The sequence below is a fragment of the Euprymna scolopes genome, chromosome 4 (genome assembly GCF_053919585.1).
Source record: "Euprymna scolopes isolate OS-2025 chromosome 4, ASM5391958v1, whole genome shotgun sequence".
Classification (NCBI taxonomy): domain Eukaryota; kingdom Metazoa; phylum Mollusca; class Cephalopoda; order Sepiida; family Sepiolidae; genus Euprymna; species Euprymna scolopes.
The window spans coordinates 71,671,443-71,699,437 of NC_136485.1; the positions used below are offsets into that span (position 1 = coordinate 71,671,443).

A 27,995-nucleotide genomic window follows, 5' to 3' on the forward strand; every position below is an offset into this window, starting at 1 on the left:
AAACCAAGCTTCTCTCTTTACATCATCAACATTCTGATCCACATTTGGCATCAATTGAAATGAATGGCTCTCGTCTTCAGGAGGCCTCAAGTTTTGACAAGCTTCTTGGCTTGACCATTACTCCTGATCTTAAATGGAACACGTACATCAAATCTGTTGCCAAGGCCGCTGGAAAAATGGTGGGATCTTTCTATCGATCCGGTAAATATCTCACTGCTGATGCTATTCTCTATCTATATAAGAGCCAGGTACGTCCAAGGATGGAATACTGTTGCCACATCTGGGCAGGAGCTGCTAGAAAGGACTTGGCCTGCCTTGATAGAGTTCAAAATAGACTTCGTAGCCTCGTAGGAGATGTCCTTTTCTCTTCCCTGCAACCTCTATCTCACAGAAGAGATGTTGCGAGTTTGTCTCTGATGTATCGTTATTTTCATGGGAAGTGTTCGACTGAGCTTCAATCTATGGTCCCCCCTCGCCAAACTTTCACAAGAAACACTCGTCTAGCTGTAAACACTATCAATAATTTCCCCCACTCTTTATCTGTGCCTAGACCTAAACGTAAATTCCATGAACAAAGCTTCTTTCTTAGAACTGCACGCCTGTGGAATTGTCTTCCGTTTTCCTGCTTTCCGGCTGACTACAATATGGTTGTCTTCAAGTCTAACGTAAATAAGTTCTCGATGAGCAGTTCCATATAAGTTATCAAATTTACCAAATTTTCATTACTAATTATTACTATATTGTCCAATTTCTACTGTACACTCTTTAACCCTTATCCTTGAGTGACCTCTTGGCCTTGATAATGTGGTGATGCCTATGTAAAAAAAAACACAGCGTTTAATGCTATATTTGAAAATTACAAATGGCGGCAGACTGTGTTAAACACATTAGGTTTGGGAAAATGGGTTAAAACTAGAAAACTATAAAAATACTGTTAAAAAACACCGAATACATGTCTGTCTATGTCACGGTAACATACATTGAGTGAGTTCCTGACAGTATTTTGTATAGTTTTTTAGTTTTAACTCATTTCCCCAAACTTAACGTGTTCAACACAGTCTGCCGCCATTTGTATTTGTCAAATATACTACATGTTTTCGAACCGATTAAACATTTTACACTAAATAAAAACACTAAAATCTTATCCAGTTAGGTAGAAAAGTAACTTATCTTGCATTTGATAACATTTAGTTGTTATATTTATTTTTCAACAACTTTTTCGTTTCTGTGTTTAGTAATACAAACCCGTTTTATTTACTATAACGTTTAGTCGGCTCGAAAAACAGTGTTTATCAGTGTATTTGAAAAATACAAACGGTGACGGACACTGTTGATCATGTTAAGTTTGAGAAAATGATTAAAAACTAAAAAGCTATACAAAATGCTATCAGAAACCCACCGAATATGTCAGGCTATGTCACAATAACATATAATCAGTAGGTGTCTGACACTATTTTGTATAGTTTTTAACTGATTTTCCTAAACTTAACGTATTCAACAGAGTTCGTGACCATTCATCTTTTTCAAATACATAGATAAACACTGAGTTTTTTGAGCCGATTAAACATTTTACATTAAATAAAAAACACTAAAAAATTATCCAGTTAGATAGAAACGTAATTTACTTTACCGTTGCTTTCATTTATTCGTTTTTGGACAACTTTTTCGAATCTGTGTATAGTAAACCTCCCCTTACCCAAATATTAATTAAAAAATCACATTTTTTTTAACACAATAAAAAAGAAAACTATTTAGTGTTTCAACGTTTTAGCAACTTTCGGCTTAATTCACTGAATGTTGGTCGAGCCCAAGCCATGATTCTGCAAGAGTTCCATTTTTTTTTTTTTTTTTTTTTTTTGCATTTTTTTTTTTCACTTTTTGGAGTGGATTGCTGTACTAAGAATATAAGAAACATGCATTTTCTCTTTTTATTAGAATTTTTCATTACACCAAATTAAGCCACAGCAACGCGTGACAGGGTACAGCTCGTATATATATATATATATATATATATATATATATATATATATATATATATATATATATATATATATGAGGTGCCTTCAATAAGTTTCCAGACATTTTTGTACAGGCATTTAAAATTGTCGTAGACTCTTTAAAAGTATGTATGTTATTGGTATACACCTTATGAGATGACTAACCAATTTTTATGATTTCAGGTACAAATGAACAGCTACAGCAGGAATTGGAATGCACTCTACTAAAGCCTGACTGTCACAGTGGTGAATTTCAAAAATGCAATCTGGATTGGAGGACACTTTAGAAAAACGATATGCAATCAAGTTCTGTTTTAAACTTGAAAAAATGCCACAGAAACGTATGGAATGCTTCAGGCTGCTTTTGGACCATCTTGCATGAATCGAGCATCAGTTTTTGAGTGGTATAATAGTTTCTAGGAAGTCAATGAGTCTGTGAGGGATGATTATAGGTGTGGGAGGAGTAAGGATGCCAGATCACCAGAGTTGATTGGCCAAATAAAGAATTTCATGGATAAGGACCGTCGTGTGTCTATATAGACAATAAGGGTACAGTTTTATGTCAATGTGGGAACTGTACACACACTTTTCGCAAGGAACTGGAGATGCGGAAGATTTACGCCAGGTTTGACCTAAGTATGCTCAGAGAAGATCAAAAACTATTTGATCAAGAGGAGCATCAAGGCAGTTCTTCACCCTCCCTATAATCCAGACCTTGCTCCCTGTGACTTTTGGTTATTCCCTAAGCTCAAAGAAAACCATTAGAAGTTGTCGTTGTGAGACAATTGAGGAGATGAAAGAGGCTGTGACGAGGATCATTGGTTTCCATGGGTTATTCCAGAAGTTGTTGGAACGGTACAACAACTGCATTTCAGCCGGGGATTACTTTGAAGGTGATTAGAGTTTCATGTGTGTACTATCAATAAAAGTGTTCATATGAAAAACGTTTGGAAACTTATTGAAGGCACCTCGTAGCGTCCAAAACCAAGTGACAAAATTTTAAAACCTAATATTTGTTAGAAATGATATTCCGATTTTGAAAATAAATAAATAATTGTTATAATTCTTTTTCTATCCTTTGCAAATGATTCAAATTTTAGTATGTTATTATGGATGATAACGACTACCAGTTGTCAAAAGTTCAGCTTTTCATAGTTGTTATTTCTAACAAATATTAGGTTTTAAAATTGTGTCCCTTAGTTTTGGACGCTACTGTGTGTGTGTATATATATATATATATATATATATATATATATATATATATATATATATATATATATTGTTATCATATGCAAAACTTGAAAAGAGAGATAAAAAGATTGTGGAAGTTTAAGAAGGTAGAAGTTGTACCTATTGTGATGGGAGCTTTAAGGACTGTAACAATGATTTGACAAATGGATTGTGAAAATTGGGATCCATTGCAAAAGACTGTCTTGTAACAAAACGCCAGAATCTTGCGGAAAGTACTGAAAGACTGAGAAAAGAAGATATTGATAGCCTATGGTCATTTGTTATGATCTGCCTATCAGTATAAAATCGATAATACCAACTGCCATACAGAAAATGTGAATAACAATAATAATAATAATAATAATAATAATAATAATAATAATAATCGGCATCAACTGGCACCAGATAGTCGTGAAGGGTCAAGGAGGATGGAAAGACGGGTGCCAGAAAGCACTAACAACACCTCCACTGGATGAGTGTGAAGTGGACTGGGACCTTGAAGAAACTTATTGCCACTCAAATTCCAGTGAAAACCAATGAACATTGCCAGCGAGAAATCAATGATAAACAACTGTTGCGATAACGCAAATTCATTTGCAAATGTTATCGAAAGACGGGGATAGTACTGGAAATTTGGGGAGACTTGTCACTCAAACTCCAGGCAACATCATAGGTTGTTCTCAAAGAGAAATGTTTGGTGATTGCCTTTATAAAAAACTCCTAGTGAGTACAAATAATAATAATAATAATAATAATAATAATAATAATAATAATAATAATAATAATAATCGACCAAAAACCAAAGGAAGAAATGGACAAAAAATAAAGAATAGACTAGTAATGAAATGCTATTACATAAGTCACCCTAAAGACCGAAGATATGGCAAACGGATGAAAGAGTTACGGGACATGTCCAGAGACTAACAGTACATCAGAACAAAGAATTGCAGACTAAGCGAAACTTATCGAAAAAAAATAGCAATTTAATTATTTTTTAACAAAATAAATTATATCTGTTTTCTTAACGTGTGAATAACTCTCAGCTAAATATTCTTCAAATCGATAAAACGAATGTCACTTTTTGAAATGCACTTATTTTAAAGTGTGTCGTTTTCGTCGATTGAATGACAGAATTTGATTTTAGAACAATTCATTTTAAAATCGAAACAGTCGACATTTTCTTTTAACTTAACTACAGCAGATTAATCACTAATCACCGTTTTTGCTGACCCGACGATCTCTTTTTTTATGTGTGTACAAACATGATGATGATGATGATGATGATGATGATTTATTTATTTATTTTTTTTTTTTTTTTTATTTCTACAGTTTAGTAAAAAGGATATTCTTCAGAACTCCAACAGTGCCGATGCCATCCCTAACAGCTACCCGCCGTCTGGTCAATTGTCTATGTCGAACACCACCATAAACCTCGGATCGGGCGTTGTTTCGGTTGATTACGAGACGCGCGAAGGCAACGCACGGGCCAATCAGGAGTTTCAACCTGTTAGCGGAACACTGGTAAGTTTTTGAAGCGCCAAATATTTACTTGCATAATCACTAGTGGTGGGAAGATTCCAAAAATTTTCCCGTTTCCGATACAACGGGCTTTGTTTTTAACTCACAACTTGTTCAAAATCAAGTCAGTATTACCAAAGAATAGGTTGGACCGGAATATAATCATGACTAAGGTTAGCACAACGGCATATTCTTTTCACTGTTTTAATTTCAAGTGTGTATCCGTTGATATCTTATATGCTTTTATATAGAATGATGTGGTTCTCGGTTGATTAACTGTGTCTAACTGTGTCAGATATATACTCGAGAGTCAAAACAATGAAAAGAATATTCTGTTATATTCCTAATAATGGCACATAAACTGTTCTGTCATTATAACCAAGTAATAGAACCAACCAGCATTAGCATTTCTGAATTCTAATAACTGACCAAATATTGGTCCACGGAATAAAACAATATTCATACATAGAACTATTTGTTAGGTCAAAAATTGGGGGATAAAAACTACAATAACAACATATAGTAAAATAATGGGTATTTCTTTATTATTCTTTTCATTGCATTTCACCCCAAACAAGGCACAGTGCCACTTTGATGTAAAAGAATCACCTAACACCTTTCTACTAATGACAGCTTAAATTCTTGAACAATTCCCCTAAACAAACCTAAAAGAAACCCTACTTCTCACATTCATAAAGTATACACCCCAATTTTCCCCAGAATATAGATCTCACCCAGAATATAGATCTCATCCAAATGTCTTATAAAAACCATGTAATCTTGACACCCGTTTCAATTTCGATTCTTTTTTTGGTTTGATGACGGGTTGTCCCTGAATTGAGACTCCGCTGAAACAGGTATGCACATATGCATATAATAATGTTTGTATAATAAACAAACTACATATATATATATGTGTGTGTGTCTGTGTCTGTATATATATATATATATATATATATATATATATATATATATATATATATATATATATATATATAGTTTAGTAGTAATCCACTTTTTAGAAGCACGGAGTAAACGGAATTCAAATATGAGGTTAGAAAGAACGACCACGTGCGTATCTGTATTTTTTTAAATAAACAAAAATTTATTTATTTAAAGTTTCAAATTTTCGCCTCATAAAGCCTTCATCAGGAATTTTCTTTTTAAACAATACAATATATTTTTTTCTTTTTTATGGCACGTAAGAAAAAAAAAAATAAAAAATATATTGTATTGTTTAAAAAGAAAAATCCTGATGAAGGCTTTATACGCCGAAAATTTGAAACTTTAAATAAATAAATTTTTGTTTATTTAAAAAATACAGAGAACGTATATATATATATATATATATATATATATATATATATATATATATATATATATATATATATATATATGCATATAGAGGATGTCCCAATAAAATGGATACACTCTTTAAATGACTATAAAACCAACATTTATGATAATAAAGAAAAAGTTTCATACATCAAAATACTGTTAAAAATATAGAAACCAGACAATTATCGAAAGTGTTCAATTTGGTGTCCATTGTGGTCAACGCTTACTAATTGAATCTAAAATTTTAGAACTTCTGTCTCTCGAGCTTTCAAGGGGATTAGTGAAATCTCCCAATGACTTCTCTTGCTTTTGTGAGATTAATTGATGATCGCGGTCTTCCAGAATAGTTGTTTTGACATCTTTAACCGTGCCTTCTTACTCAGACTTATCTCGCAAACGAGTAGTGGTGAGTCTTTTTTAATGCATCTTAAACGTCCTTTGCACTTCACCAATGTTCTCCGTCTTCCAGTAGCACTTTAGAATGATTTATATATATAGAATGATTTATATATATGAATATATATATGTGTGTGTGTGTGTGTGTGTGTGTGCGTGCGCGTGCGTGTGTGCGTGTGTGTGTGTGTATTCATCCACATACAGTACTGTTTCGTTGTATCACAACTCATCAATGCGGCTAGACTAGCATTTTCCCTAGCCGAGGATTCAAGCTACAACCAGCATATTGATAGTCGGCAGTTCTACCCATTGACCCATGGGAGCGACGCTCGTAAATAATTTCAACAAATGCTCATTTTAAACAAACATTCGCCCACCGCTTTTATAGTACTCAAGCAGTTTGTTTTTATTTACGAATAAACAGCGAACCTCGCTATTATAGCCATTTAAGTAGCTGGTCAGACTCATTTACGACAGGCCCCAAAGACGGGGGAGGGCTGAAATTATGTGTAGTCATCCACATACACTACTGGTTCGTTGTATCACAACTCATCAGTGCGATTAGACCTATTTAAAGTTAATTCAAGTTTACACAATATAAGAACTTATATAAGTTCTTATATTGTGTCATCCCTTTAAGAAATTCGTTTCTTATCGTTGAACAGTTTTAGTTGAATTATAGTCTTTTCTTTTTCCTTGCCGTAACGTCATTTCGCACACGGCTCGGTATTTACTGCATATAGTCGCGATTCGCATGTCCGCGCTCTATTACACTCTGTGCCTGTTTTACAAGTACTTGAATGGACGTGCTGTACTTGGTTGAAATATTCTCAGAACGTGTTAAGTTACTTGTTGATGTGTGAGTAAGAACTCGACAACTCGGCAAACCGTTAAATATCTAGCGTTAACCCGCTGATAGTCGATCTCAACACTATATAAAAAAGCGCACAAATTATTAGTAATCTCATTAAACAATTGTCACTGAAACAGGTAGGATTGTGTTCTGTGATTTCGATTGGCTGAAATAAAATGTATCCAGATTTTACCCCTGACAGCAATTTTCACCAAGTCCTGTTACACGAGTAGCTTTGACTCTGCCATGTTGCCACCAGCCCGACCACCATGAGAAAAATTGGAACATTTCGGGGGTACGATTAGTGATTGGGTAAGACAAACAAGTTTGAACAGCGTACACATTGTTCACGTCAAAGAAACAAGTGCTTAAAACAAGTGTTGGATGAGAGATACACATACGCGAAACTGTTCATACTCACGCATCAACAAGTAAATTATTACCAAATCACTTATCACTAATTTTTATCACCCTCACATGATATAACCAGCTCCCCATAGACACCCCACATAATATAACCAGCTCCCCATTGACACCCCACATAATATAACCAGCTCCCCATAGAAAGGAGAGTGTACAAATGAATAGCAATTGTCCGATATGAAGGGTTTTTCCTGCATTGATCAAAGCTGATTGCTTTCTGGATGCCCCTGGCATGAGTGCCAGGGAGCTTTGTTTGCAACAGATTCAGTTTCGCTTTTATACAGAAAAGCCAAACAAACACACGGAGAGTAAGAAATAGCACAAAAATAGCGTGTAAAAGTCATTCAAATAAAAGATAGAGATGACCTCCTTTCATACATCATAGATATTATAATCTAAGGAGTATGTAAAAAGTTCTAAGACGTGGTGAGCTCCATCCCCCAAAGCCTTTGCCCGATATACAAAAATGTGCACACGCACATTTTCGCTTTTATATAATAGATTAATCCTAAAAAATCCATGTTAAAATATTCCTCAGTTTTAGCATTGAATTATGTTTATTAACAAAAAAAAAAAAATTTTTATGATTTTAATTATTCTAATAAGCTGCAATTTGCAATTAACTCATCAAATTATTACCAAATCACTTACCACTAAGTTTTTATCACCCTCTCATCATATTATTTGACACCCCACATAATTTTGTACCATTTTTGCTTCTCCCTTTATGTTTATTAACAGTCAAAGGTAATAAAGAAAAAAAAACAAAGATTGGAATAGTTCATTAGAAACAAAAACAAACAAAATATCACTAGTAGTAATACATAGCTATGGAGTGAAAGAGAAAGGGAAAGGAGACATATAGTGAGCAGAAAGAAACTAATTTTGGATTATATCTTTTTATTCTTTTGTCAAATATTTTCCTAGTACAAAAAAAAATATCAATATGTTCTTGTCATAAATTTTTTGTTAATGTTCTTTAAAAAAAAAAAGAATTATTTATCGATATGCTTGTGTCATAAGATTTTTTTTAATTTGTTTGTAGAGTAGGTACAAAGGCCAGTAAAACTTTTCCCTGTGCACAGCACATTGAAATTAGCTCATTTTTCACGTGCTGAGAATATTTCTATCAAAATATTTCTGAGCTTTTTCGCGCTCGTGGTGTTTATCTTCTTTCAAAGTGGGATTTGAAGATCCATGGCCTTAGAGGAAGAGCACTGTGGCATGCAAAATATGCCTGGGCAGCTCCATTAGAATTCCTCAGTCGGGGTGCCTTAAGCGATTAGCAATAAACTAACCCCTACTTAAAGGGTGATAAGTCAATGCCTGGGAGGTTCATAGAAGTGAAAAAAATCATACATCTAATCTATCAAGAAACAACTAAGCCATCTCAACAATAGCATAGACTCTGATAGTTTGGAGATCGAGAGAATAACTGTCACACAGTTTTAAATTCTCTGTACCTTTGTAACAAAGCCGCTGATGCGTATTTAGCAGCAGCAGCAGCAGCAGCAACAGCAGCCGTGGTGTCGATATTTCTCATAGCATAGTACGCTTATGATTATAATCAACTCCCGAACCCTCAAGCGAACGGAAGCAAAATACGCTATGTTCACAATCTTCGAATATCAAGTGTGTTTTCTTTGTTGGTTTGTGATCTTTTCTCGGTCGGTGACACACGTCAGCAATTACTTTAGAGCATTTCTGAACCAGCAAACTTCAAAACGAAAACAAATCAAATTTTCACAATTAGTCTCTGCTACGTCCTGGGGAGGGGTATATTTGTTTGAAATAGCTGAGTGATCTTGGCTACTAAATAATGTTACAAATCGTTTCCAGATGTTTTCATTCAAATTTAAATCTTATAGAATCCTCATTTTTTGTAATCTTCTAGGACCAGGGGTCTCCAAAGTTTTTGAACGGAGGGGGGGGGGGCATATTGTTGACTTTTTAGACCTAACGTCACAGCGGAGGAAGAGAACAATATGAAAATCGGATAGAAGAAAATGACACACCTGGGCGACAGGAGACGGAAAAACACATGTGTAGCGACAGAGAGGAATCAAGTGGGCGACCAGAGGATGTGGAAGCAGGAGTCAGTGCGAGAGTAACTGTTAAAACAAGATGCAATCCGGACTTTGAACAAAAAAATGGTCGGATAACCGTGTGTCGTTGGGCAAGGTGCAGACATAGTAGCGGAAAAGAAATAGAAAGATTTAAAAAAAATAAAAATAAAAAAACGCGTGAATGGACAACGAGACGGAGTGGCGTGAGGAATTTGAAACCCGCGTGATGACGAGACAAGCAGGCATGTCGACGCATGAGAAGGAAAAGTACGTGTTTGACACGACAGAGTTCAGAGTTTTATCAACTACATGGCGAACTAAGAGACTTTAAAACAATATGCTGGGCGTTGTTAAGAAAGTACCGTTGATAAATGCCTTTTATTTCAGCTAGAAAAAAAAAGCTACGTCGAATTTTCATTTTTTTTAATTATTTTTGTGACTGTCTCAGATACAACGTGTTGGATCCAAGTGTTCAACACAGTTGAAGAAGATTAACGACAACGTTACACCTTTTGGTGTTTGGTAAATGATGCGGATATAATTTATTTGTCTGATTTACACTGCTATTTCATTTGATCTGTGTTAATTCATCTACAAAATCAGTGTTTTTGTCGTAGATAATTATTTTGTTTATTAATTTCTATTTCTTTTATTAATCATTAATATTTAGGTTTTCAGAGAAGACGAATACAGAAAGCAAATTCCAATAAATATAACGACTGAAGGTCGAACTATAAACACTGTTGACTTTTTCATCATCCTGAAGAACCCATCTGGCAATGCTGGCTTGGGTGACCCTTCCGTGGCACACGTTGTCATCATTGGTAGACACGGTGAGTACTTTTTGCTTATCCTTTATGCCTGTGTATTCTTATGATAGTTAACTTTGTTTATTTCCATTTTAAGAGGTAGTCTCTTACAGGCAAAAAATCTGAAGACTCTTTTCGCCGCGTCTTGCTACTTTACCTTCCCGTTAATGGCGTTGCTATTGTAACTTGTTTTTCCGTGACTAGTCAGCAGACGTTGATCTGCCTTGTTACCACCGGCGGGACAGGGACGCCGGTGGAGTTGGAGTGTTCACTCAATGACAAGGGAAACGTGAGCTCGGTACCCAGCTACCATCTAATCAGGGTACCACGCAACATGGCCGACCTTTTGGCCGGCTGATCCATGTCCACTCTTCCGCGCACGCAGAGGCCCTTATGTGTGCGAATGACCAGCCACGGAAGAGGGGCACCCGAAGGTGCCCAGTCAGCGATACCGACGTCTCGATCTATGGTCGGGATCTCCTGCAGGGTAACGCCCAGCAGGTGTTCCAATGTGTGAGCAAATGGATGGCTGTCTACGTACCACGCATATACGTGTCGTAGCATTTCAGTGTGCCAACCATCACCAGATCTTTGCTAAATTCCTAACCTTAATTTCTAATGAAATTTTCCGATTTCAACATCAACTAGCATATCCCACGAACAATAATGTTACAAATCGTTTCCAGACATTCTCATTCAAATTCAGTTTTATAGAATCCTCTATTTTTATAACCTTTTTAGGACAGGGGTTTCTAAAGTTTTCCAAGGGGGGTATATTGCTGACTTTTTAGAGCTACGGGGGCCAAAATAATAATTTTTAAAAAATGATCTCGGCATTTTTTTTTATACTGTTTTGCTCGTGAGTTTTGCTTTTTAGTGAAACTAGTTCTCCAAAATCTCATTCTTTTAATCATTTTCTGAACAAAAAGAAAAACCATCAAACTATTTTCACACGTTTCCATTTTTTTTTTTTTTTTAATTTCTGAATGTTTTCAATAAAAACTCCGCGGGCTTGATTAAAGATTTGGGTGAATCAGATTTGACCCGCAGGTTGTAGTTAGAGATCCCTGTTCTAAGATGTCCCATCAGATAACTGGGTTCTCCCTCCCCCACATGTTAAATTGATTATAATTATAATTGATTATAAAACTAGTCGAAAAAGCGAAATCAGATTTCTTGTCTCTTATATAACTGACCGATGCCGGGCAACAGTTTTAATTGTATTTCTTCATTCTCTACATCGAATTGGTTAGTGATTGCAATGTTATTCCTGCTGCTGCTGATGCTAGTGATTGTTCTCACAACAAAGAAAGAGACACAGACAAAAATAAAGAAATGACAAACGAAGATGAATAGCGTAAGAAAATAAAAACCGTTTTATTGCGGAGAAAATGTACAAGACTAGCGAGAAAGACTGTGGATACTGATGTTACTATGTGGAGGGTATATATGACTGTGTATATACTGTACCACATTAACGTACGTGTGTATATATAGTTGAATCGTACGTGTCTTTATACGTGTTTGCATTTGTGACATATTTGCGTCGCGTAGTTTTATATATATGTGTATCTAGATGAATCGTAGTGTGTTGAATGTGTATGTGGCACTAATAAATATCTGTGTGTTCTTATAAACGGACCATATGTATGTATGTTTGTATGTGTGTTGTGTAACAGACTGTTGCCCTCGCTTCAATGTTTATTTTAGCGGCCCATGATTCATCTAGGCGTTGGTGCGTGCGTGTCAGAACACATAACATAACATATACACTGACGACTTAACCTATTTTGCTATTGTTTCTTCTGGGAGGTTCGTCAACCGTCCTTGAAGGAAATGGAATCTGTTAGAGGGAACACTACAAGACAAGACCCAGGACAATGTGAAATTTTATGTATTTTATTCGCTCCCAGGTATTCGTCATAGCAGAAGGAGTGACTGCCAATCTTTAGCTTGGGAGGATCTTCTGTCTCTATTTTGAAAGGCCCTTTCCCTCATAGGCAGACCCATTTTCAGTTCACCTCTCTTCTTAGTGTCTCAAATCCAACTGCTAACTAAGCTCGCGCAAACCGGAACATGTGACATATGACACTTTCGCACTTCCAGTCTATGTTTGCACCTTCCGGTGCAAACTTGACCGGTCACAGTTTGACATGTTGTGAAAACATGCTTTTAAATCTCTTTTGTCCACTCATCACTAGATAGATAGATAGATAGATAGATAGATAGATAGATAATTTACTGCTTCTGCTCGAACACTCTCTAACACTGAGGGACGTTACTGGAAACGAAATAGCAGAATAAAGTTACATGGGAATTGATATGGGCAGCCGTGAGGTACAGGGAGGTGCCTCTGGTAAGTCTGATTCGTATAGACGAAGCTCAGAGTTGGATTGGCAAGAGGAAGTTTCTAGGAAGTGGGTCGACAGGTGAATCAGTAGGAGAAAGTCACTAATAGGAAAGGTAAGACATCGACGAAAACTGGAAAGGTAGACAAAAACCAGGAGGGCAGGTCTGGATGCGGGCTCCAGTAAAAAGTCCAATAAACTCCTGAAGGTTATGCATAGAAAAAGTTGACCTGAAAATATTAGTTGGGCCGCTGTCGAAATAACATCCAACTTGAGTACAGTAGTCCAAATAAATCTAATGATATTCATTATAGCTTATTGTTTGAAATACCATGTTGAACTGTTATTACTTAGCTAGCAGGACCCGTGGAAATTCCACAGAATGAGAAATATACTTAATTAATGTTTTGATAAAGCTGATATTTTTCTGGATAGCGCAAAAAAAATGTTTTGTTTTTTTTTACAGAAAAAACAATAACACGCAGCAAATATGAGTTTATTAAAATTTCTATTAAAATAGTGTCTATTGTATTTTAAATATAAAACTTGCCCAAATGAGAAGTACTAATAAATACACAGACAGTAATATTCTGCTAAATTGTTCAATAAAAATGATAAAATCATATTGTAAGAGACCATCTTTAATTTACTCCTTCAGTCAAACGCCTCTTGGCAGACAATGTTCTTTTTTGTAGCCTGTTTCTTTCGAATGTTCTCTGTTTTACGTAATCTTTCATTGACTTCTTTTTTCGGTGAAGAACATGTCAAAATTATTATGAGTTCTTTTATCACACCATTACAACAATGATCATATATTATTATAATGATATTCCAAAACGAGGCTATATCAAAGGCCGGTAACTCTCATATTCTTGTCCCAGGTTGCTAGATTGGACTTTTTAAAGCCAAATTTTACGAATTTGATCTTTTTTGAATAAGTATGACCCTCCCCCACCAAAAAGTTGTATTTGGACTTTTTCAAAGCGTAACGTACGCACTAATTAATAAAGGAACAAGCAGACTATTATATGGATTACATTTAAAATTTAGTTGTTTTCTTTAATTTATTTAATTTCTGTTTCTGCCTGTTTTTTGTGTAAAGAACCCGGGGAGTTTCTCTTCGAGGCGGCGTTCTGCCATGCCGACATGAAGATTGGAACGGTCACGGCAGTTGTTCACAGAGAAGGAGGATTCGATGGCGCCGTCAGTGTCCAGTACCAAACAATGTAAGTAAGATATGGTAGAATATGGTGAGAAACCAATTTCTTTAATTGTTTATTGTCTAAAGTACATTTTTAATTGGCCCTGTCGGTGGGGCATTAGAATACGCCGACTGCCCCCCTGCAGAGGGTAAAAGTCCCTCAATGGGGGTCCTGGATATGACCTTAAACTATATCCAGTGGTGAGGCCCCAGCTTGTGGGCTTTGGGGAGTGTAGAGCCACCCTTTAATTACCATTGCTCCCAGGTCCACTCTGACCCGGAATGGTAGTACCTGTTAGGGTCCCAACTATGGGTTAAATAGAAACCGACGAGAAAACAACAAATACATTCTATTAAAAAAAATTTTCTTCAAAATCTTTGGATTCAGCATTAAATAACCCGAAAAGGGTTGATATGCCGTAAAACAAAAACAACCAACCAACCAACATTTTTAATTAAATTATACTCGCTCAGAGTGTTGCTATAGTACTGTTATATGTCAATTTCCATTTTACCGAGTTTCTTTATAGGTTCCGTAAAGGGAAATATTTGGAAGAAATTTCGTGAAAAAATATGCTAATTAACATTTATATTAGAGAGTAAATAACTACGATGAATGTATTTACGTGTTGTTTTATCGACAAAAAAAAAACACTAGAAATTATTTGAAGAAGTTAGAAGTTCAATTTTTTTCTTTTTAAATATTAAATAAATAAAATTATTTACTGAAAATTTTCTCAGACTTTGACAATATTAATCTTTTTCAAACAAGACCGTACCTTTTCTCTCCATTCTGCTAGCATTAATCCTAGGGTGTGGCCTATAGTTTGAAAGTCTATTTCAATAAAGTTTTAATCTTTTCTGACCACAGATTTCTACTTAACCTAAACAGTCTGTCGCACGTGTTCGTCTCAGTAACACGCCTTCCCCCAACTGAATATTTATTTTAAAATATTTACAATAAATAAATATAAAATAACCACAAGACCAAAAAGAGGGAGGATGGATAAACAGAATCGTTCTATGAATCAACTACTTAAAAAGCCCGAATGACAAATGTATATATATATATATATATATATATATATATATATATATATATATATATATATATATATATATATATATACTAGCAGTTCAGCCCAGCTTTGCTCGGGTCCTATGTACTGTTAATAACTTTATGTGCATATATGTGTGTCTATCTATCTATCTATCTATCTATCTATATATATATATATATATATATATATACATATACGCACACACATATATATGTGTATGTGTATATATATATTAAGAAGTTTTACTTATATCCAGGTAACCTACATCTAAAATTTCAAGTGTTTAGACCCAAAATTGGCGGAAGAGTTTGGTAGAGTCTGCAAAGGTAAACTCTTTCAACTTTGACCTCTTGGCAGCCAAATTTTCGCTCAAAAATTGATTAAAACCCTTGCTCCATGTCTGAATACCTTTTAAGTAAAATTTCAAATATTTAGACCCAAAATTCGCTGAATAGTTTGCTAGCGACCGTTTGAACTTTGACTTGGCAGCCAAATTTGCGGCCAAAAACTGATTAAATAATTTTAAATAACTGAATGCACTTTATGTAAAATTTCAAATGTTTAGACCAAAAATTGGCTGAAAGGTCAACTTTTTAAATTTGACCCTAGTTATGGCTGCTTAACGTTTATTGTTTTGGGCTCAAATCAAAATAAAAAGGTTGATCCATGTCCAAGGAACCTACATGTAAAATTTCAAGTGTTTAGACCCAAAATTGGCAGAGGAGTTTGGTAGCTTTCAAAGGTCAAATCGTTGAACTTTGATCCCTTAACAGCCAAATTTTTGGCCGAAAACTGATTCAAAAGATTTTCCCAAATCTCATTACCCATTATGTCAAATCTCGATTATGTGGACCGAAAATTGACATAGTTATTTGGTAGGGAAGTGTACACACACAGACATACAGACACACAGACGCACAGATATTTTCACTTATATATATATATATATATATATATATATATATATATATATATATATATATTATATATATTATATATATATATATATATATATTATATATATTATATGGAAAATATATATATTATATATATTATATGGAAAATATACACAATATTAAAATTGTGTGTTAGTCTTTTTTCAGCTCAGCCTCCTGTTCTCTTCAAAGTTCCTTTTATGCGTCTGGTATAATCTTATTTGCATAGAACCGCCGAAAGTCTGCGTTACTCACGCGTGATCGTCAAGTACAAAAGCAACTGCGAGTAGCAATTATTATTTTTTTTAAGCGACCGAATCCTACAAAGCACACACACATATACATGCTATTCGGGTAAGTTACCATTTTCTCTACATGCTCAATCGTCGATGCAGCAAAATATACATCCGTTCTAGTTGGCAAGTGCTAATTAAAGTCCGAATCCGATGCATTTTTGCATGGTTGGCACTTTTTAATAGAATAGATAGATGGATACATTGAAATATACGCTCGTTCTTGTTAACGAGAAGAAATGTCACATCATTTACTTACGGTAAATACAAGCAAAATGGAGAGAGAAAAAAAATAAAACCCTTCATTAAAAAAAAAAAGAGAATATCGTCGAAATTTTTAGAAAAAAAAATTAAGTAAATGATTTTATTCGTTAAAGTTATATAAGATTATTTGGTGTTCAATCTTCTAATAACTTTACGGAATAATGTTTTCAATGATGAAACAGGGCTCTATTGAGATTAATTTTATCGCGGAAAGGTTTAATTCTCACACATGAGAATGCGGTAACAAATTGAGAATAAGGTCTGAAAGAAAATATGGCGATAGTTGGTTTGCGAGCAGTAACACGACAAGTGTGTACAATATTTAAAAGTAATTTTACTGGATGAACAAAAGGATGATACAAGAAAAAGGTTAATTATACAGAAAAGAAGAAAATTTTTCACGTGTATGTCCCTCAATTTTGACTGTTTTTGTATTGAACGTAGATGTAACAGTAAAGTATATTTGTCATTCGTTTTTGTGCGATAAGGGTATCGAAACTAGTAACGGAATTGATAAATCGATTAATAAAAGTATTATCAAAATTTATACTCCTATAAATTTGGCTGTTTTGTGTATTAATATTCATATTAAAAACTCTTTTCTATTTTTTTAAAAAGAAAATGCATCTTGGCAGGAGCTGCTAGGTAGAACATCCTGCCTTGACAGAGTTCAAAATAGACATCGTAGCCTAGTTGGGGATGTCCTTTTCTCTTCGCCACAGACTCTTTCTCACAGAAAAGACGTTGCGAGCCTGCCTCTGTTTTATCGTTATTTTCATGACAAGTGTTTGGCTGAGCTCCAATCTATGGTCACCCCCTCGCCAAACATTCACGAGAAATACTCGTTTGGCTGTAAGCACTATCAATAATTTACCCCACTCTTTATCTGTGCCTAAACCTAAATGTAGATTCCATGAACAGTTCTTCTTTCTTAGAACTGCACACCTGTGGAACTCTCTTCCGTTTACCTGCTTTCCAGCTGACTACAATAGGGCTGTCTTCAAGTCCAATGTAAACAAGTTCTTGATGAGTCGTTCCCATTAAGTAATCCAATTTATCAAATTTACAATCCTAATGATTACTATGATATTGTCCTTTTGACCAATGTTCGCTCAATAACCCTTATCCTCGAGTGGCCTATGGACCTTGATAAGTGGTGGTTCCTTTGTAAAAAAAAAAACTTTGTTATATATTGGTCGTTGAATTGCATTTTTCTGCAAAATTATTTTAAACAGTCATTTTAATTAATTCCCTTTTCGGTTTTCTTATGGGATGATCATCTTTAATTAATTCTCTTTTCGGTTTTCTTATGGGATGATCATCTTTACGTGTAATTATATTCATGCAGATATTCTACATGATTTATACTTGCGCAATATTTGCGTAAAAAGCTTATAGTAAACACAAAATTCTTTCTATTTATATCTATGTATGCGTATATATTTATGCTTTAAAAAATTGCTTACAAAACTCCTCCGCCAGTTTTTGGTCTACAGACATGAAACTTCATATAGAGGGTATTCGAACCCATGTAAAACTTTATGTTTGGGTTTTAGCCAGGGAAAATCCATGCAAAAGTGTGAAAATTAAAAAATGAAATTTGCCAGATGGAGGCCGAACGACAGCATTACGAATATGCATGCGTTACATAATAGCTATTGGTTCATGTTTTAATTTTTTAGCTTTGCAGTAAATATGTCTTCATAGTACTATCATTAACGTCAAAGGAAAAAGTAAATCGTAAACTAAACGTTTTGGTTTCGATTCTCGATGGTAGCGCACGAGTCATTTTTTTTTTTTTTTTACTTTTTAAATCATTACTATATATTTGGTCCACTATAATATAATAATAAATTCGGAATATGCAGTAATTAAAATATCGTCCATAGCCTTGAGCCCCTAAGGGGCATAGACCATCTACAACTTTGTAGATGCTTTTGTAGCGACTGAGTTCTTTTTACGAGGTGAGGGTGCTGGCCCCACGCCCAACCTTCCCAGAAGGTATATACAGCGCCTCAGCTTCCCAAATGGTCTCCCATCTGATACTGGCCAGGTTCAACGTTGCTTAACTTCGGTGATCTGTCGAGAACCGGTGTGTCAACGTGATTGTGACGTACCAAAATATCATATTTAAGCGTATTTTACGACCTAGCTATTCCGGGCGGCCTGTTATATATTTTTTTATTTGTCATTTTATTTCTTTGATAAAAATATTTTGTCAATATTTTAATAACTTTTGGATGGCGAAAGGGGTAAATGCACGCTTGTGATTCTGGTTTTTGTTTTATCGTTTTTGCTTTTAGTTGGCTGTCATATCTGCTGTTTCGTAACTTATGTAACAGGAATGTATGATTTGGTTTATAACTTATGTAATATAAATGAATTTTCTTGTGTAATTTATATAATAAATGACAAGTTGGTCATTGGATGTGTGCGATACTATAGAATGACCTATTGGAGGAAATGATTCGCCAAGGCGTACAAAAGTCTATTCTAACATATTTTTCAACTTTATTTCACGTCTTACTCAACGAATAAAAGAAAGGGCTTAATGAAAGAATTCATCAAATGTTCATGCGTTTTAACAGATCACGCGTTCTGTTAAATGTTCAAAATTCTGTACGAAAATTCAAGTCTTGAGTGTATTCGCAAGCTTTGTATTATTTAGAAGTAAGTAAATCCATGACTGACAAAGTGTCGCTATATTTGGGAGTATGTTCATGTTCATAGATGTCGCTATCTTTTGAAATTGCCCGCATACCAATGTCTGTAGCCAGAGACTAAAGATGAAGTTCGTTTTCGCGCCAATAAATGGTGTGATAATGTTCAGAATGACAAAGATTCGTTTGGAAACTTAGCCTTCTCGTTGGCTCTTTGTTCAAAGCATAAATGCTGTTCTTTAATCAGATTTTATGAACAGGTTCATGGTTCCTGAAGATATCGTTTTTGATGTGCTAAGGTCCGATAAAGGAACCCAATAGAAATTGTTTATTCTGGTCCAAGCAGTACCAAGCATTTAAGTTAAGCAACTATTGAATAATTTAGACGTCGCATCTCTGTAGATGGAGAGATCCTACACGTTAATTTAGTAATTTTTGTTTTTACTGTTAAGCCTTGGCAGAGGTCTTCACTCTACTGAGTGCTAATCTATTTTTTTTTACTGAGAGTTACCACCTATGAAGGCCTAGAGGCCATTCGGGGATAAAGGGTTAATGAATATCAGATGGGCGGTGAGCCTATACTGTGATGTGGTAATGATAGTGGAATCCTATTATTTGAGATAACAAAAATGTGTTCACATTGAAAACAAAATGTATTCACATTAAAAACAAAAATGTGTTCACATTGAAAACAAAAATGTATTCATATTGAAAACAAAAATGTATTCACATTGAAAACAAAAATGTGTTCACATTGAAAACAAAAATGTGTTCACATTGAAAACAAAAATGTGTTCACATTGAAAACAAAAATTTGTTCACATTAAAAACAAAAATGTGTTCACATTGAAAACAAAAAAATTTTGTTCACGTTGAAAACGACAATATTATAGTCACCTGGGAAGCAGACCCGCAATATTTTGTTCCAGAAATTTTGAAGAGGGGTGACTCGCCCTTTTTTTTGCAAATGTTACGAATTTATAGGTGGCCTTGTAAAGATGATGTGTGTTTGTTAATAATTCCCATTATTTTATATTTCAAAGGGACGGAACTGCGTTAGGCGGCAGCGAACTTGGAATCGGTGCAGATTATATAGTCACTAAAGACACACTTAACTTTGCAGACGGAGAAATAACCAAAGCTATTACCATAGACATCAATTCGGATGTAAAGGTGAGTGATTTTATAGGTTTTATTGTCACATCTTTTGAGTTGCTTTATCGTAAATGGCCGAACATGGCCGCAAACATTCAATTTCTTAACCAATGTAGCCAAAGATTTCTGGTGTAAAATAGGTTTTTATTAAACTAGCATCTGTTTCGATAATTACATAAATGATTTTAGAGAGTGCAGTATTTAATAGGTAAGTTAAAGTTTAACTTGAAGATAAACAGGACATTGTGACAAACAAATTCTCTTTGAAACAAACAACGCTTTCTTTGAATGAATAATTTTATCACTTAAATTTTATACATTTAATCAAAATAATGTATTCAAAGATAAACAAGAGCAAGAACTACTGATAAAAATAGGAAAATGTACAATGTCAATTACAATTGCAATTTCAATTTCAAGAAATGTAACCACAAACATTCAATGAATGAAGAAAAACAGGAAAACAATAAAATGACCCTTCCCAAGGCGTTTCCATGAATAGTAGCGATGGTGAAACGCTTGTAAAGCCAGGTCATTCACGTTGGTCCCCGGTGTGGCACATCACTTACTGCTTCCGACTGCTAAGAAAGTTATGCGTGACTCGACTCCATCAGCGATTCGTTGAAACGCAAATTTGTTGAGAAAGTCGGTATATTTTGATTCCTTGCAATTCTCTGCTGCTGCATATCAAGGATTTGTTGCAGATTTTGTCAGTGATGAGGTCGCAAAAGTGTCGACACAAATCACATCCCTCGTAGGAGGTTTGCCGTTTTTAAAGGAAAACATTGTCAGACCATCTGGTCGCTTATCATCCTCTCTTTCGAAGCCAACTGATTTGAAGATCGATGAGAATACACCGAGGAAATCTAGGGTTCGTCGAATAATATTGAGAGCGCTGTGCGTGGGAAATCTGCCAGCACTTCAACACGAAAGGGTATACGAGAAATGTACGTTTGGCCAACGTGTTATTTATTACAAGCAAGTCGCCAGAGGTCCTACAATCTGCCTATGTCTGAAAACCTTTTTCTCTGTTACTGCTCAAAATGCGACCCTTTGTCTAACGAAGCAACCATTGTGCTTCATCTATTCTCAGTGTCGCCAATTTAGTGATTTTGTTTCGCTAGATTTAGACATTTTAGTTTGGAATCTAGCTAGTGAAAGTTAGATCTAGTCACTGACGTTTTTTTTTCTTTATTGTATATTTCTTTATTTTTTTGCCACCTCTACAACTGCAATTTCCGATTTCGGTTAAGCAACTTTCGTATTAATTTCCTCGTCGATGAATCGCAGGGAACTAAGTTCCCGACAGATAATGATGGCAAGACTGTTAGCTACGAACGTCTGTATGGCGAACTTGCAACTTGAAGGCAAGTCAGACAGTGTTGGCTTCATAATGTTCTTAGGGATTCGACTAGAGTCTTCATCCTGACCGTGTCCCATATCTTTCTCTCCGTCTTTTCCAGAACGATACCACCCCCCACAGTCGGTAGAAAGGTTATGGATCAGTTGATCAAGAGGAAATTCGAATGCTTCGTGTAGAATACTCTCAACCAGATCCTGATTTGCGCAGATGGAGGAGGCATCAGCTGGCAATGCGATGTGGGTCGTTAATCAAAAACTAAGTCGGCAAAATAAATAGGCTGGCTAGCCTAGCAGCAATTTCCATCATTAAAATTGATATTGCAGATGGCCGGTTAGGCAACCCAACTTTCTCATGTCTAAAATAAACTAGTTACATGGTGCACTACGTAAAGACATGTAAACGTATGAGTTGCGCAAGAAGAACAATACCGGTTGCTTATCAATCTGTAAGGGCCAGGATGACATGTTGAACAAATTAGTAAGATTTTTGTTGATGTCAGTGTGAATTGCTGATTCGAAAATTGGGGAGTTGACAATTATGAGTTCGTCCCTACTGGTAATGTTTACTTTATCAATTGATTTCAGGGATGAACATCGTGAAATATTCTGCCAAACAATCAATATTTACCATTTCGGACTCAGCAAGGTTTACCTTCAACCTGATTGCAGCAAAGACTGGGATTCTACAAAGGTTCTCAACAACTTCCGCCCAGCTGCATCCAAATGTTGCATTTCCAGATACTATATGTTCAAAGACATAGTCATGGAATGGTCGCTATCGTCGAATCCCATAGTAGTCCGCTATCTTTTCTCATTAGCGCCGTCAAATTTGCTGAAAATATAAGCTCCTTATACATGTACAACGACATTTTTCTTTGATTTTTTTAATAATCCTCTTTACAGAGAAACTGTGCATATCTTCGCTAAAGATCAGAGATGTTGGATAGATGATAGTGCGGGATTCAGATCCTGACACAGCTGCTAGAGTTCTACCTATTTTGATTGCTGATTCTTGTTTAAGTGATGCAAGTGATTATTTAAAAAATATTTATTATAATTAATTAATGCTCTCTTCAAAGAAGCAAGCGGCTACGCGTTTGTGCCTTGTGTGGCTATACAAACGATAAATAAATAATCAACACTTACCTCAAAAGCGTCCTTATGTCTGTCTGTCCTGCGGGCTGAGAAGAAAAAAATCCAAGCGATCCAAGATGGCGTCCGTGATCTTTTAAAGCCTTCGATCTCGCACAGTTCTCACATTGTCACATGATACACCTGCTATGCTCGGGCACGATAAAAGCAGGTCCCTTGGAGGAGTTAGGGGGAAGTGTTCTAACCTGAGTACAGTGAATAGTGCTCTGCGTCTTTCTTTTTGTTTTGTTACACATTGTACGGAAAATATGAAAAGCTTGCAACTAAAGTAATATTGCATAGTTCACTCCCCTTGGTTGAACACTTTACTGAAGCTGACTGTGTTTATTTAATGGATTTTTTTTAATTGTTCTTGGATTTTATAGCTATGTTCAGAAATTAAGAAGACCTATTAAATATTTTCATACATTTTTTTTTATTAAAATAAAATTATTCAAGATGATGATCGATGTCGGCTATGAAATAATTGGAACACTACAGCTAAAGAAAAACAATTATTTTACGTGAGATTCGAATCATTGAGGTCATAAAGTATGGGAACTGAAAACCAAACACGTTATCTACAAAGTCATCGATCGAATGAAAATATATTGTTTTTTTAAGTCTCGCAAATGGGTTTGATGTAAAGATTGTTTTTTACCTCTCTGCACAAATCTAAAATAGTGCGAATGTTTAAAAGAAAAACATAACTATAAAATAAAAGGTTCTTATTAAAATAAAATATATTAGTGAACATTTATCGAATGTTTCTCATCCATTTTTTACGTTTTAAATGATAAATGTTAATTATTCAAAGTAAACGATGTCCGATATGTATAAAATGATTTGGCGTGAAAAGTTGTTATTCAGTTGACTAAAAGGGAACGCTAAAAATGTCGGCATATTTGTTTCTAATGTTATTCTTATATACTTTAATTTGGATAATGAGTTTTTAAAATGTTCAGAATTTCTGCTATCGATACGGACATCAAATCTAAGGCACAGATTCTAAATATCCACTATGTTTGGCTCTTGTGTCAATCGTTTAACTGTGAAACATACACATATATATACAACTTTGCTTTATATATAGATGTATGTCCGGAATTATCTAATTTACGTAAATAAAACGGTAGATGTATGTGTGTGTGCTTGCATGAAAATATTTAACTGATAAACTCTTAGACTACTGGTCACATAACACTTAAATTAACAGGAAACAGTAAGCATACACAATGGTTTATAACGAGTAAAATCTTTGTCTGGATGGATGAATAACGCGTACATAAATGTGTCGGTAAGTTGAAATGCAAAATGTTCATTTAAACTTGCCAACATACTTCTATTACTTTTGCACATGCGCAAATATATTAATAGCTTGAAGTAGTTTAATTTTAAATCTTTCTACTCTATCTCTCGATAGCTCAAATGTTAGGGAATGCGGTTGAAGCACCAAATGTTTTGGTTTCGATTCTAGCTGATGGCACCCAAGTCATTTTTTTTTTGTTTGTTTGTTTTAACTTTTGTAAATCAGTACTATAAAATGGGGGCAATATAATATTAAATATAGAATTGGTTCTGTAATAATAAATACGAAACCTGCATGAATTAAAATATATTTAAGCGTATTTTACGGCCGGACAAGGCCGGGCTATTCCCCCACCCCCCACACACACACACACACACCGCTAGTATATATAATAAGTAGGGCTAGGACAACAGCATATTCTTTTCATTGTTTTAACTCTCGGGTGTGTAACCCTTAATATCTCATATGCTTTTATATAAAGTGATGTGGCTCTTGATTGATTAACTGTGCATGTGTCGGATATATACTCGAGAGTCAAAACAATGAAAAGAATATGCTGTTGTCATAGCCCTAATAATAACAGACAATAAAATACATATATTGACTGATAATAAAGGATATATATACATGTGTGTGTGTGTATGTATGTATGTATATATATACACATATATATATGTGTGTGTGTATGTATGTATGTATGTATGTATATATATATATATATATATATATATATATATTAGCAATACCAAATATAATTTTAAAATCCAATGTTCTATAACCTGTGTCCCAATCTTAGACCTATGATTTTTAATCTGTTTACAAAGTGATGACTGATTTATTTTATTTATTTGCGGAACGTTATCCACATCTTCATAGTTGTGAAGATGGGGATAAAAATCTGCAAATAAATAAAATAAATACACAAATTACTCATCTCAAAGGATTCAAATAAGAAACAATATATAATGACAAATTATTTAATATCATCTCTTATATAGTTACACCTCTGTGTTCGCTTTATTATTTCAGTAAAACGAGTCGACAGAGTTGAATTGTGATCGATGACCTTTACAACAATCGCTCTTTTTTTTCTTCTTTTTTCAGACATGTAAGAATTTTATCATTGTGTTGAGTAATCCAAACAATGGGGCAAGAATTGGAGAAAGAAGTGCAGTGGTTTGCTTCATGAATAACGGTTAGTCAGCATCAATCTTCTTCTTCTTCTATCTATATAACGAAGTAAAGTTAGTCTCTTTCTCGGTTTTTGTCATCGATAGCTTCCTTCCTACAAAATCAATATTTGATATTGTTTCGTCAGTTCTTTTAGTAGACCGTTGCTGCGTGTTGTTAAGAATCATAACATGTAATTCGATTTAAGTCCTTACAAAAAATACTTTGTCTTAGTTGGAATTATATTCGTACGGATATTGTCTTAAAAAGTTGTCTTAAAAAGGGAACACAAGTCTGTAGTCTTCAATGCAGAGTCACTTGGGTTTCTTTAAAACAAAAAAAAAATATTTGAAAAAGGAAAAAGGGACTTCTACAGAATTTTAATCTAACTATTTTTTTTTTTTTGTATCCTAACCGTAAGCTAAGTCTAAATTAACCATAACCTAATCTTAAATTAATCCTCACTTAAGTTTTAGGTTTCAGCAAATTTTGGTTCTGTTCAAATTTTGTATAAGCTCTAGAAAGAATGGCGTAGTTAAAACAAAAAGAAAAAGAAAACAAATTACAAATAAGATATTCACAGCAAGAACTCGTTTTTTTTTTTTACCGCAATGAAAAAGTATTCGCTTTCTCCTTTCATGTACCTAGCACCATGTGGGATTTCCCTGTACAAAGCTTATTTGTAAGGGCTTCCCACCTGCAATACACATGACTGCAGGACTGCTTCCCTGTTGTTTACTAAATCCAATGACAGTAAATTCTTGTTGTGGATTTCCTATAAGTAATTAAAAGCAATCCATACCATTGATCAATTAATTTAGTCAAATAAAAATAATTACAATGTCTATTTAACTTAGGTATTGGTTAATGTTAATACTCCCATAGTGTTCATTATAAATTGCTGGCAATTATTTCAAATTCATTAACCCTCATCCTCGAGTGTCTCTTAGCCTTGACGTTTATGACAATCTTTATAAAGCAACCTCTGAAATAAATCAGTATTAGACAAGTTACATTTAACATAGTTCCATTAGCATCTATAATTTGTCCCATTCAAATTAGACTTCATTTATTTCCTTCCCATTGCAGGAAGATGTGACAAAAGGTCGGAAGGTGAGAAGAGTCAATTAAGCGCCTGTAAAAGAAAAACACTTTGGCATATTAAAAATTGCTTGGACAGCCCCGTTTGCATGTCCAGGTAAAGGCTTTTTGGGCAGCAAGCAATAAACTTACTCACTCTCCCACCGAATGGCGGTAGGCAATGACCGGGAAGAGTACACTACCTAGAATTGCACAACCAATTAGCTATAACTTAACTTTAGTTAACAGAGAGAAAAAAAAACATCTCAATAATGACCTAGACTCTTTACTTTGGTGCCGAGGTTAGGGTTAGGGTTATGGTTAAGGTTACTGTTTACTTTGGTGCCAAGGTCAGTCAAATTGGGATTTGATGTGTCATCGGAAGTGACATGTTAAAAGTGATCGGTTATTTAAAACGAAAACAAAACATATTTTGTTAAGATTAATTTTCACGGTACTTTCTCTTGGTGATTTGCTGAGGCTGTTAATCATAATGTAATAATGTAGATTCTATTGATGTAACGGATTATAGTACAGGGTGGCCGAAAAGTCCCAGGACACTCTATTTTTAATATTTTAATGCTGTTAAATATGATTGATTTTAATATTCTAATGTTAAAACAATTTATTTCATTTATTTTTTCAGGTTATGACTGACATCAGTGTATTTACTGTTTGTTTCATTAAAAAATACTGTGCTTTATTAAAAATACATGTATAGTGTCCTGAGACTTTTCGGCCACCCTGTATATGACAAACAAATGATTATAGTTATCATATAAGAAAACCACAAAAAGTATAGCCATTACAACAGAAGAAGTTTCCTGATTATCTAAAGTGTGCTTCAAAAGTTTGTCATACTTACAAGTTTAATACAGTGATCCCAAAACGCCACCTATGGAAACGTTAATAAAATTCGTAATCTTTTCTACAATCCGAGCTGGACATTATAGGAAGTTGTGTGTAGAACAGGGAACTTTGATGGTATGGCCACGTTAAATAAATGATGAAGAGTTCTTCAGTAAATGGATGTAAAACAGTTAAGATAGCAGGTACAGTTTAGAGTGGGGGGGGAAACATAAGAAGAAACGATAAAAATGTGTAATAGGAAAAACTACTCCTAAAAGCGACAGCGTATTTAGCGTGTCGGGTATGGGTATCGTGGAAAGAAAAAAGTAAAGAACTTGTGTTTGTAACTGGATTTGCATATGCGACATTTATTTGCATGTGAGGGGAATAGCTACTTTAAGGGGGACGAATTGGAGCAGGTAGGCAATAGAGTTTGATAACTGAGAGAAAACATTGAAGTTGAGATTTGTTGATGTGAATTGCGGTGTTAGTGTAAAGGAGTTCCGTCGGTTCTCTTTTTGGGATTACAAAATGGACTTCGGCGAAA

General features: G+C 34.7%; 1 protein-coding gene across 2 annotated transcripts in view; it reads left to right on the forward strand.

Annotated features, from left to right (window-relative positions):
- Positions 1–27,995, forward strand: part of LOC145268417 (sodium/calcium exchanger 2-like) — a 365,943-nt gene that overhangs the window by 299,963 nt on the left and 37,985 nt on the right. For both annotated transcript variants that reach the window (XM_080123977.1, XM_080123981.1), the window contains exons 9-13: positions 4,557–4,748; positions 10,492–10,654; positions 14,081–14,204; positions 20,436–20,565; positions 25,454–25,544. In XM_080123977.1, coding sequence (XP_079980103.1) covers positions 4,557–4,748; positions 10,492–10,654; positions 14,081–14,204; positions 20,436–20,565; positions 25,454–25,544 — 700 coding nt within the window. The remainder of the gene's footprint in view (positions 1–4,556; positions 4,749–10,491; positions 10,655–14,080; positions 14,205–20,435; positions 20,566–25,453; positions 25,545–27,995) is intronic.